The 13155-nt window shown below is 54.5% G+C and overlaps 1 protein-coding gene across 1 annotated transcript; it reads right to left on the reverse strand.

Moving 5' to 3' along the window:
- Nucleotides 1–174: 174 nt before the first annotated feature.
- TMEM127 (transmembrane protein 127) lies at nucleotides 175–13084 on the reverse strand. The gene is made up of 4 exons (XM_020890419.2): nucleotides 12923–13084; nucleotides 12183–12500; nucleotides 3179–3343; nucleotides 175–2511 (listed from the first exon to the last, which is right to left on the reverse strand). Exons 2-4 carry the CDS (start codon nucleotides 12424–12426, stop codon nucleotides 2204–2206), a joined length of 717 nt encoding a protein of 238 aa, XP_020746078.1. The 5' UTR covers nucleotides 12427–12500; nucleotides 12923–13084; the 3' UTR covers nucleotides 175–2203.
- Between the last annotated feature and the right edge of the window lie 71 nt (nucleotides 13085–13155).

A 13155-nucleotide genomic window follows, 5' to 3' on the forward strand; every position in this document is an offset into this window, starting at 1 on the left:
TAATCCCTTCTTCAATTTCTCCTGCTTCTCCAACAGGCAGGGAACAAACCAAATTGGAGAAACTGGGACAGAAAAATGACAGGGAGCCATTGGCAATTACATTCTTACTTGTGGTTTCTGGTTTTTTTGTTTTGCTTTTTAATTTTTTTTTTTCTAGGAAAAAAAAAAAAAAAGAACACAACCAGGGGAGTTTATATGACAACTATCAGTGTCAGAAGGGCAGGGGAAAAGAGAAAGAAAGGCTAGAGGCTTGGGGAGCTAATAAAAACTGGATTCTGAACCACATGGAACGGCTCACAGGGTCCTGGGTGTGGGTCCTCGTGAGATGACCAGTCACTTTGGCATGCGTGTTCGGTGCCCGGGCTCCTGGTCTGCCAGCTCAGACCCCCAGGGTCAAGAGAGCTGTCCATGCCCTGGAAATCTTCCAAGACAAACTCGCACATTAGAGCAAGACGAGACTGATTTGAGCTTCATGACTATGCTCAGGTATCACACATTCTTGCCTGAGACAAGAGTCCGGAAGAGTGTGAGTCACCATGGGACGCTTTGGCATCACAGAGCCCCAGGCGGCCGCTCACTCAGGCGCAGGCACGGCTTTCACCACCCCCATGGACATCTGTCCAGACACCCTTGGGCAGTCTGGCCACGGAATGACGGGGACATGACAGTCCCTTCGAGTCACAGGTCGACAATGGTGTCCGTTCCCCAGTCTTACTCTGTCCATGGCCTGTGAAGGACACGAAGATCTGTCTGCTTTTCTGCTCAACCCTGGACAGATTCCCAAGAAGCATGGCCATTTGGATCTGCACCGAAGCTCTCAGATTTCTCCCACTTGATACCCCAGGTCTCAGGGCAGAAAACTCAGCTGATCCAGGGCCACATGTGGCAAACAAGACAGCCAGTGATGGCCGGGCAAGAAAGAGCTGGTAGCGCGCTGTGAGACCAGAGTACATTCAAGAAGGGGAGAGGGGTGTGCAGCAAGCCACCGCCCCGAGTCACAGTCCAGGGGTCCCGTCGAGCCTGGAGGACACAGGCGGTCTGCCCGTCTTGACCAGGCAGCTCCAACGCCTCACGCGGCGGGGTCCCCTGGGCATGGTTCCTATGTGGAGGGTGGCGGGCTTCCTGCCCTGCTGCCCCAGCTTCTACACGGAGGCCAGGTTATGTCTCAGCACTGCAGTCCTGAGGAGCACCACGCTGGCCAGCCAGCCAGGCCACAGTCCTCAGCCCGCCGCCGGGCAATGATGCAGCTCTGGGTCCCACAGAAGGCCCCCAGGAGCCACGGCCACTGGGAGGGAGGGAGGGGGGGACAGAGGAGGGCTGCATTCTGCCGGGAGAGATTCGGGGAGCAAAGGCCAGGGACTGGAAGGGACGGGGCCCCAAACGCTGCAGGGCCAAAAGGGATGGGATCAATAGACAACGTTCTTGTCACTAGTTTAAAAACAGAGTGTTGGTGGTGTTGCTTGGCTGTTTTTCCCTTTTAAAAACCACTCACATTTTAAGAGGTGATGGGGCTGGGGTGATGCGGCCCTCTTCACAATGGTCCTCTCTGGGCCTCAGGAGACCCACTTTCCCCACCGGGCCTCGGGCTACCAGCCAGGGATGGGGCAGGGCGGGTACTTGCTCTGCTTCCTGGAGGCCACCCCTTCTTCCCGCAAAAACAGGACCCACGTGACGGGCAGTCCAAAGACTAAAGTGCAGAGAAATCCACAGGGCAGGCGGCCCTGTGCTGGGTTTTCCCAGAAGGGGCGGGAGAGGGGCTCGGTCCAGAGTTACCGCTGGGGGACACATGGGGACAGCTATGAGGCGAGCCTGCGGGGCATGGTCCCCTTTCCCTTGGGTTCCAGGGATGCTTCTTCCATCAGGGACTGTCCACTGTCAACAGCACCCCAGGGAAAATCTCAGCCTCAGAGATCAGGCTCACAAAGGGGGAAACGTGTATGACCGTCCCTGGTTGGTAATGACTAGTGACCGTGGAGGGAGAGGCAGGTTCAAGAGGGAAAAGAGTGTGTTATCTAAAATCAGTGAACCCCAGGTTTCGAGAGCGGGGATCCAGGAACAGCCCTAAAGGTAGAGTGTCTCCTGGGGAAGGTTGGTGGCGGTGGTCAGGATCCTACCAGTGAGACCTGCTGGGGAAAGGAGCACCTCTGGGTGGGGCGGCGCTGTAGAGTGGGGAGGGCAGCCCAGGACCAAAGCCCACGGGGCACTAGGGTGTGTAGGCCGGGGGCGGCTGGAACTGGTTGATGACTTCGTACTCTGCCGGGTAGGGCTCGTTCTCCTCCATCTCCGAGAGCAGCTCCAGCGCTTGCTCCTCCTCCTCCGTGGGGTAGTGGCGCAGGAGGTTGGCCGCTGTGGCCAGGATGGAGGCCCCGCCAGCGCCAGCCACCAGGTAGAAGCTAACAGCAAAGGTGACGTACACCTGGGACCCGTGGTACTTCTTATGTTGCTGCTGCTGGGCCAGGATGAGTTCAGAAGCCCAGTAAGAGAAGCCGATGACTGTGGCACACTGCAGGACTGGGGGGACAGAGGGAAAAGGGGTTAGCAGGCACCCCACAGCCTGGATACTTGAGGAACCAGCTGCAGCCTTTCCACCCAAACCCCATTCTCAGAGAACCTGCCTGGCCCCACACCCTGTGACGGGGAGCTTTTGTGGCCAGCGCTGGGGACAGAGGCCTCACCCTGCCCAGGCCGGTCAGATTCTCTCTGTCTTAAGAATTTGGAATTGGGCTACTAGGCCTGCTGGAGGTCAATGGATGCCTGAGAGGAATAGGTATCTGGAGTCAGTACTAACCCAAGTCAAATCAACACAGTGGCCCCGTCACGAGGGAAGAGAAGCCTGGTCTACAGGAATGGGGAGGAGAGGGAGTCTGAGACCATGCACTCCAGGAAGACACAGTGTTTCCTCTCTGGCTCCTTCTGGGCCCCATGAGCCCAACTGAGCTTCAGATCCCGTTCTTGGAGAGCGACGACAGTTCTTAGAAATTCTAACAACATTTGCTCCCTCCAGCTCGGCCGAGTGGGTCTGCCCCACCGCCCCAGTGCTCTGTGAAAGGCCAGAGCTGGAACAAGCAGCGGGAACTCTGTCTGCGCGTGGAAAGCCCTTGGCCCCCACCTGCAACTCCAGAGAGGATGCCCCAGCCCCGTGGCAGTCGCTCCCGCACTGGGAGCGGCCTGGGCTTACCTGTGAGGATGTGGGCGAAGGCATAGCGACGGGTGATCTTCAGGGCGGGATGCTTGGGCCCAAAGACATCCAGAAGGAACGCAGAGAGGCTGCACAGGATGCCCAGGAAGCAGAAGGCGGCAATGACCCGCAGGAGCAGGACTGTCTGGGGATTCATGCAGAAGTCTGCAGGGGAAGAACCAAATCCTCAGGGCTCCCAGGAACACCCTGGGGCAGGATGTCCCCGCCTCAGAGTTCTCCCCACACCACAGTCCAGGGGAGCTAGGAGAGGACTAAAGGGTCTTGGCTCCTGCTCCCAGGGGGTCTGAGAAGGGGGTGGAGCCTCTGTTAGCAGACAGGACCCCTGGGTCACTGCTCCCATGAGCCTCGAGTCCTTCCTCCCTTCCCATCAGGACTAGTCCAAGTGCAGCACTCCACTTCAGTGTACAGTGGACCCTTGAACAATACGAGGGTCCACTTAGAGGTGGATTGTTTTTCAAGAGTACTATATGATCAGAGTTGGTTAAATCTGAGATGGGGAATCATGGACCCAGAGGCCAACAATAGATTACACAAATCAAACACGATTTTCAACTGCTGGGCGAGTCAGCATCCCACTGTTGTTCAAAGAGTTAAGTGTATTTGCCACACTCTTCTAATCATCTTTAAAGACCCTGAGAATTAATGTGACACATTAACCCATTCTGCTAAAGTGTGCTTCCAGCTGGCAGGAAAAGCCCCTTGACTTCTAAGCTGAGACAGTCAAAGGGACAAGGGCCAGAGTCCCATTTGAGTCCATTCTCTATCCAGTCACTCATTTGTCCCGTTTTTCATTCAAAAAGACACTGAAGGGACTTCCCTGTCAGTCTAGCAGTTAAGGCTCTGTGCTTTCACTGCAGGGGGCATGGGTTTGATCTAGTTAGGGAACTAAGATCCCACATGCCATACAGTGCAGCCAAAATAAGTAAATAGAAAAGAAGCTGAAACAGTTTAGAGAACCGTATAATTACAAGAGAGAACTAAATACAAGAGGAGAGCTGGTAGACTGGACCTCCTTATTTATTTTTGCTCCTCCCTAAATCCTACTAAAACAAAACAAAACAAAAAAATTTTTAAGACCTAGACCTGCACAAAAGAGAGGAAGGGCAAAACAGAATTCTGAAAACTGGGATGTAAAGGGCCTCAGAGCTAGAACGGACTTGACACAAGAGATAAGCTGAAGTATAAGCCAGAATTGGGAAAAGCTAAGAAGCAATCAGATTTATACCACAAAAGCGTGGAAGGTTCAGAAGCTGACAGCACCAAATACCTTCTAAAACGAGGGCAAAGCCTTTGGGGGCTGCTCGCTCTAGCAAAAACGAGGGAAGGGACCAAGAAAAAGGAAGATGCTAAAACAGGAGGCCCAACATTCAAAGAGTAAGGCGTCCCCAGGGTCCTGGTGAGAGACCCCAGGTTGACAACTGCACACTGGACACAGCAAGCAACCTGCATGTCCTTCTGGGGCTTTAATATCGTTCTTGCTTTCTTTTTTTAAAAAAAAATTTTAATCCATCTAGACTGCACTGTCAGTTCCCTTTGATATCTACGCAACCTGCCATAGTTCTAGAAACACAGGATAAAGGCTGATCCAAAATGAAACCATTTTAAGCTTTGATAAAAAGTAGAAAATGGGCCTTAACTTCCCCTATTCAGCCACCAGCAAGTTCTTCTTTTATTTAGATCACCAAAATGGATTTGGAAAATTGTGAAAAGGGCTGACGAGATTTACACTGTCCACTCCTTCCCTGAGTTTGGATCTCAGGCTGAGAGGCCGCGGGATGGTGGTTACCCCTCCCAGGTGCACAGAGAAAGAGCAGGGTGCTGGCTGAGCGCATGTGCCCAAGCTGCAGAGGTTCCGAGCTCTTGGTTTGGAGCAGGGCCTGGGGGTCTGAATCGCCACAAGTAGCGCAGGCGGCTTGAGCCTTACACTCCAGGAAACACTGGACCCAGAGGAAGGTGACTGACGAGGAAGAGTCCAAAAGCTGGGGAGGGCACCTGGGCCCAATCAAACTGACTCAAATCACCAGACGTTGACTAGCCTCATGGGGTCACCTGGACTGAGGCCTGGCCTCCCACACGGAAAAACCAGACCAAGATACCCAGAGGCCCTGGGCCTTTGTGACAGCACACACTTCTGCTTTGGGTGCAAAATTCGCCAGGCAGATGTTGGCTGAGCCCACATGACTCATATGCCTTGATCTGGCTTCAGGTCACCTGCCAAGCTGCCCTCAGAGCTATCTGTCATTCTCCTGTCAGCTGACCATCTGTTTGGAGCGCACTCATCCAACCTGGGTGATCGCCTGCTGCCAGGAGGCCTGCCTGTGCCTGAACTCTGCCAGCACCGAGGTCCAGCCTTCATTTAATCTGGCCCTGCGGGCCTGAAGGAGTCTAGAAGCAAGCCCACAGGGCCCTCTAAACAAAAGTTCCCAGAGATGGGCTGTTTCCCGGCTGCACTGTGAATGCTGCTAAAAGCTCTCTGTGACAGTTCTTCTGGGGGTCCACGTGGCACACGGCAGGGACCTGCCAAGACACAGGTTTTCTTCTAGTGCCTCCAAGAATAACTTGTGAGCGGCAGGGTGGAAAGGTTTGCATCACAGTCTGCTCTGCAGCAGGCTGGGTTCAGATTCCTCCCAGATTACTCAACATGGCCAGGCCCTCTGAGCGATGCTTTAATTGTGCTACTCGGTTTTAATTTAACAACTAGTTTTAAATGAAAAATGGAACACCCAGGGCTTCAGAGATCCCTTCTTAGGTGGCATGGTGACTACAGGATGTTCATTGTATTACCATCCTTTACAACGTACGTCCACTGGACACACATCCAGGGGTCTTATGTTTCAGAATATCCTTAGTTCAGCCACAAGGAAGACTTCCGCAGATGTTCAGCTGCCCCTCCCAAGAGATAAACATCTTTTTTAAATTTTATTTTGGCCACCCCGCATGGCATGCAGGATCTTCGTTCCCCAGCCAGGGATTGAATCTGAGCCTCCTCCAGTGGCAGTGCAGCGTCTTAACCCCTGGGCCCCCAGGGGGGCTCTGAGACGACCTGTTGGCAGTTTCTTCTGTTTCCCTCCAGGTGTGCCTGCCTGAGCACACAGGTGGGGCAGCCTCACTCCACTCCAGGGGATTCATCATGTGGTTCAGATGAGGAAGAGGCTCCAGGAGGTTAAGTGACTTCCTGCAGGTCACACACAGCACAGAGCTGGCCTCCAAACCAGTGTCAGGCTCCCTGGCACCGTGATGCTCACCATCACTGAGCACCAGAGTCAGCCGTTTCATATTTCCCCAATGGAGCTAATCGATCAGATCCTGAAGAGCTGGATCTGAGGGAGAAGTCAAAAGGGACCGCGGATGCTGGCAGAGCCGGTCAGCACCAGTGTCTGCTGAGCTTATTACGGAAACAGCTGGAAGCATGGATTCTCTTCTAGGCCAAAAGGTTTGGGTCGTTGAACGATAAATGGAGGTCCTCCTGGGAATCATTGAGCCGAACCTGCTGGGTGTGATCTAAGCTTCAGCAACCGTCAGAGCCTGGCTCTTATCTTTTTTAATTAAAAAAATACATATACAGTGTGATTTTATTTGTTTATTTTTGGTTGCTCTGGGTCTTCCTTGCCGGGTGTGGGCTTTTCTCTGCTTGCAGTGAGCAGGGGCGACTCTAGTTGTGGCGCATGGGCTTTTTTCATTGCAGTGGCTTCTAGGGTTGCAGAGCATGGGCCTAAGGCCTTGGGCTTCAGCAGTTGCAGCTCCTGGGCTCTAAAGCACAGGCTCAGTAGTTGTGGTGCATGGCAGATGGGATCTTCCCGGATCAGGGATCAAACCCATGTTTCCTGCATTGGCAGGTGGATTCTTTACCACTGGGCCATCAGGGAAGGCCAGAGTCTTGACTCTTAAAAGCAGAAGGCAGGGGACTTCCTTGGCAGCCCAGTGGCTAAGACCTCGAGCTCCCAACACAGGAGGCCTGGGTTCAATTCCTGGTCAGGGAACTAGACCCCACATGCTGTGATTTAAAGATTCGCCTGCTGCAACTAAGACCTGGTGCTGCCAAATAAAAAAATATTAGAAAAAAAAAAAGCAGAAGGCATGTGAACTGGCTCCCAGTCTCAGTTCCACCACAGGTTATGCATCACCTCGAGCAAGCTGTCCTTGACATCTGCCCGCTCACCTGTCAGTGGAAGCAATGACACCTGCCCCATCTGCACAAGGGCCCTTGGGGGCAGCCAGACCCCAAAGTGCCAGGAAGGAGTAGCCTCACTCCCTCTGTGCTGGGTGGCCCCAACAGTGTCTTCCTTGGCATGCCTTTCCTCCCAACACCAAGAACTGCCCTGTCCATGCACATCAGCCAGTGGGGGCTAGAGGATCAGCACCCCGGGGGTGATGACATGGTCCAGAGAAGGGGCTTTGCACCCACAGTTCAAACAGGTTTTGTTTCCACCTGACTGCCTTATGCCTTTCTCCACTCCAAAGCTCCGAGCAAACCTTCCGGGTCAGGGGAGGGGGAGCCAAATGGGAACTTCCCTTGGAGTGATGCTGACAGATATCCCAGAACCCTGCCCCATGTCCCCGGTGGGCTCTCATCAGAGGGTCTGAGAGCACACAGCAGAGACAGGCAGCGTTACCCCAGCCCTGCTTAGAACCCTGCTCAGGCTCTCCTGGGGTCGGGATCTCAATGTCCCTTTCTCTCCTCCCCTGCCAGACATCAGTGTGGCAGGGAGGGCAATGAATATCTGCTCTGTTGAGAGGGCTGCCTAAGAGAAGCCCATCCTCAAATGCTCTGTGTGTGTTATTTTATTTGTGAGGAGAAATGGCACGTGGAGCAGAACCCTGAATTTAAACTCCACCAGCGCTGCATCCACTACTCTGGTCAGACCGCACGCACCCTGTGCTGCAGTTGTGCTGTGGCCTGTTTACTCTGGTAACCATTGCCTGCCTGTCCCCTCCAGTCACCGGGAAGACGGCAGCTGCCATGTAATAGGATCCCACAGACCTGACTTTGCCCAAGGTCATTGGTGAGTCACTGCGCTGGATTTGTTTGGAAGGCCCCCGCTCTTCCTGTCTACCTGCCCATGGCTCTCATCCCCTCCTGACCCAGAGAGGCAGCAGGCAGGAAGCTTCTAGTGGCTTCTCGCCAGTTCCCTTCTGTTCCTTCTCCTATTGCCCCCTCACTGGAGTCCTTGAGTCAGTCCTTCCAGCATTCATTCACCCACTTTATTCAGCTGCACCCCTCTCTTGACTTTTTAGCTTCCAGACAAGGCTTCTGACACAAGACTCCAAGAGGGCCCTCCAGTGCCCGGCTGGGTCGCCCCACAGACCCCAAGGGTCCTGGCCCAGCTGCCTCCAAGGACACGCCCCTACAGGATCCAGAAATGCCAGGTGCATTGGTCACCACCCCTCAGACATGCCAGCCCTTCCCAGAAGGCCCTTGACCTTCCCACGGCTTGCTGTCAATCGTGATTCCCCCGACTTCACATCCTAAACTCCCTCATTCTCCAGAGATGCTTCCTGAGCCTGTGGTCCCCGCTGCCCCCTTGCTGGGCGCACTTGAGGGGCAGAGAGGGCTTGAGGCTCAGAAGGAACGGTTATCTGGGCTCCCCTGCTGGGGGCCACCAGAGGTCTGGACACATCTCTGGCCCCCTGGCCCAGGCTGACGAGCTGTGTGAGAAGCGGGCAGCCCGGGGCAGTAAAGGAATTCCCGGCAGGATCTTTTGAGCCATGGCATTTGTAAAAGCCTTCAGGGCTCTGGGAATGAGAGGATGATGGGCTTTGACTCAGCCCAGCAACGAGAGGGCAAGAGGAATAAAAAACAGTTTTGCCTCGGCTGGTGAGAAAAACTCAACCAGAATGGGGAAGTAAGAGGTCCAGGACAGCTCCGATGGAGGAAAAAGTCTAGTGTGCCCTAAGGCTCAGTGGTAAGGGTGTAAGAGAGCAGCCTGGGCCTAAGGCCTGCGAGTGTTTGTGTGTGTATGATGGGGGTGATGACAGTTACCTACCAAATAAAGACGCTGTTTAGGGGACACTACAGCCAGGCATGAAGGGTGCTTAGCGCGATGCCCGCTACTCAGGCAGGGGGCCAAGACACGGGAAGGCATCATGCCAAAGCCTGGTGACCCGCTCCACTCCCCATTACCTGCAGAGAGCTGGCAGGGTTTGCTCTCCCTCTGGAAGCACCTACAGGCACCAGGCCTGTACCCCAGAGCTCTGCCCTCTCCTGAGATGGGGAATAGCCAGGCCTCCACACTAGGATATCTGCTAGACCCGGAGGTTCGGCACAACCCTACAGAGCAGCAAACGACTGAAGGCCCAGTGGGCACCCAAAAGCCAACTGGTACAGAGAAGAAGGGGGCTTCCCTGGTGGACCAGAAGGTAAAGAATCCACCTGCAGTGCAGGAGACCCGGGTTCGATCCCTGGGTTGGGACGATCCCCTGGAGAAGGAAATGGCAACCCACTCCAGTATTCTTGCCCGGAGAGTCCCATGGACAGAGAAGCCTGGCGGTTACAGTCCATGGGGTCACAGAGAGTCGGACATGACTGAGCAACTAAGCACACACAAAGAAGAGAAGCAATCAGGGACCTTCAGATTCTTTACCACCTTCTGTGATAGCTCATGAGGTAGCACTGTCAACGCCTTTATTAAAGGACACCAAGTGTTCCCAGCTTGCAATGCCAAGGAGACCAAGGAAAACCAAGCTGAAACCATTCATGGGTTAAGATCCTAAACACATGAACAGGCAGGCATCGTGTAAAGGTGAAGGCAACCTGCCTTATAAAAGACAAAATCCAGCTTGGATAATTTCTTAGAAAAGGTAGATACGTGTGTGAACAAAGGAGAACAGAACCAAGAATTTATTTTTGATGTGCCTTTGACAAGGATGTATGCCAGGGTGAGATAAACCATTGTGAGGTCGTTCCTTATGACAGCTGAAGTAAAGCAAACATAAACGAGACAGCATCACTTTATACTGGTGTCAAAAGTGAGGTGCACTCAACTCTGCTGTTCCCAGCTGTGTGCCCCTGCAGAGATCATTTCACTTCTCTGAGACACAGTTTCCTGGACCTTTGGAATGAAGACATGGAATCAGATGGGCCCCTCCCTCCATAGCAGGAATTTTACAAGCCTTCTTAGGAACAATCCGAAATAGAGAGGCATCATGAATTCCCTTTCAGATTGGGGGCTTTCCAGGAAGCTAGTGGTAAAGAATCCGCCTGCCAGTGGAGAAGATGCAGGAGATTCGGGTTCGATCCCTGGGTTGGGAAGATTCTCTAGAGAAGGAAATGGCAACCCACTCCAGTATTCTTGCCTGGAGAATCCCCATGAACAGAGAAGCCTGGTAGGCTACAGTCCATGGGGTTGTAAAGCGTAGGACACAACAGAGCATGCACATACACTCCCGGTTTTGATATGACACCAAGCACTTGAAATATTGACCACCAAGGGGTTCAACTGCCAAGGTCTGGACGAAGCAGTGGAAAGTGGCAGCTGTGCCTCAAAGAAGGCAAGTTCTGGGGAACGTGCTAACAGAAAAGTCAACTCAACTCAACTCAAGCTTGATGGGCTTTTGGCCACAGAGAAAGCTACACAGCACGTGGTCTCCATCCTGTGGGTGTTAGCGTTAGTGGCTATGCTGTGTCTGACTCTCTGTGATCCCAGGAACTGTAGCCTGTGAGGCTCCTCTGTCCATGGGATTTCCCAGGCAGGAATACTGGAGTGGGCTGCCATTTCCTTCTCCAGGGGATCTTCCTGACCCAGGAATCAAACCTGGGTCTCCTGCATTGCAGGTGGATTCTTTACCATCTGAGCCACCATCGAGGCCCATAGGTATTAGTGAGCCAACACAGTGAAAGCAATCATCACGGTGATATCTGGAAACAAACCAGAAGCCCCCATCCTGTTCTCTACAAAATCATCTGAAAGCTTTGAAAACTCAAAGAGAAATGCAAACCAGCAAGAGAACACTCAGAGAAGGACAACATTAGGCCACAAGGACAGGGCTTTTCAGCCTCGACCTGCACAAGTAGTATACGATCCCAGGCACTCAAAGAGAACTTGACCTTTTCACCAAACCCCAGGCAGTTTGAATCCTTAGACAATGCTGAAGATACCTAGCAGGAAGGGGAATCTGAGACATGGGGCAACACACATCTGGAATGAATTACAGCCAGGAGTGGCACACAGAAAAAACCTTCAGGAATGGTTCAAAAGGCCTTGGGGGTAATTAACTCTGCTGTTAATAAGGGCTGTTTGCAATCCACCGACCATTTTCCCTGTAAAATCCAGGTGGTGCAATACTGCCCCCACACCACATAGCCTGTACCTTCATTACCAGAGACGAAGGCTGGGAAGGATGGGCTACAGGCCCCCTCTGCATCCAGTAAAGATGATGGTCTGGTTCCTCTTTTTTCTGCTTCCCTGGCCGGGAAGCACCATACTGAACAAAGCAACCTTACCTCATTTCGTCACACTTGTGAGGGTTCCACGAGCCAAATTCCTATTGTTTCACTGAGGGTGGCAATGGAACTGACTTTTGGTTACTGAAAATACCACAGACTACCTTTTTCTCTAACAACAATCCAAAGACTGCAGAACTCACAAACATCTTTTAAAATCTAGCCGTATTTTAAAGTTCCTTTTTCTCAAGCTGACCACCCCCCCACCCACGCCCCCAAAAAAGTCTTCCGGTATCTCCGGCTCCTTAGAGGGAGACAGGTAATTGTGATGCCTAGCACCCTTATCTTTTCTCTGATATACAGTGCCCTTCCCCCAGCAGATGCCGAAAATAGCAGTCCAGATTACCATGGTGTTGAGGAGTGGGTGCTTGGCTGAATAACATCAGAATTAATGAGGGGCCGGACCCCAAACAGAGCCACCTGGTGGGTAAGAACATCAGGCAGCAATGGACTGTTTCCTTCAAGCAGGTGCCTACCCCAGGTTATCTCAGCTCCAGTCCGCACCCTGCAGAGGAGGCCCGGGCTGGCGCGCAGCGCCCTCACCTTTCAGCAGGTCCGGGTGCACGTAGCCTAGGACGTCGGAGACCCCCAGCTCTTGGCGGGAACAGGTGCCACCGTGGATGTGCAGCCAGGCAGGCTCGGCGAGCGCGGTGCAGAGCGCGGTGATGGACAGGGCACCCGGCAGGGCCGAGGCCAGACTACGCTCCGGCTGCTTGGGCAGAGCGCTGCCTCCCGGGCTTCTCCGCCGGCGCCCGCCGGGCAGCCCTGCGCCTCCGGGGGCGTACATGTCCGGGGCCGCCCGCCGTCGCTCTGCGGTCGCTGCTGGTCGCCGCCGACCTCCGCGGGGCGCACAGGGCCTGCCTGTCCGGGGGGAGGAGAGCAACGTACGGGGTTCGTAGCAGGTGAGGCTGGAGGAAGGCGGTCAGGGCCGACCCCAGGGGTGGGGGTGGGGCCGAGGGCCGAGCAGAGACAGGAGAGCTGCAGAGGTTCGGGGGGCGGGGACGGGGTCCCCGGAGTGGAGCTGCGGAGGTGCGGGACGATGACCCGGAGAGGGCTGGGGGCCCGCTGGACCTTGGCAGCATACAGTAGGGAGAAGGGCTGGGGCGGAGGTATCTGTTGCTTGTGAAAGAAAGAGCCGGACTCGGGGTCCTGGCCAGAGGGTGCCCAGGGGCGGAGGGCCAAGCAGGGCCGCAGGGATCAGGGACCCAGGATCTGGGAACAGCGCTCTGCGGTCCGACCTATGCCCAGATAGGACCCACCCCTCAGCGACTCCTGATCCTCACCAGTCAGCAGGCTTCAGTGCAGGGATGGCGTCGCTCCGTCCCGGTCACGGGCTCTTCAGTTACCCCGACCGGAGCGATTTCAGGGCCCAAACCCGCAACGCCCGGACAGACCCCGGCCCGGTCCACTTCCGGCTTCCTCCACCTCTGACCCCGCCTCCTCCGGCTCCCCGCCCCGTTCTCGGCGCGCGACACTGGCCGGGCGCGCCGCCGGTTCCCTGCGCAAGGCCTGACGG

The sequence above is a fragment of the Odocoileus virginianus genome, chromosome 2 (genome assembly GCF_023699985.2).
Source record: "Odocoileus virginianus isolate 20LAN1187 ecotype Illinois chromosome 2, Ovbor_1.2, whole genome shotgun sequence".
NCBI lineage: Eukaryota > Metazoa > Chordata > Mammalia > Artiodactyla > Cervidae > Odocoileus > Odocoileus virginianus.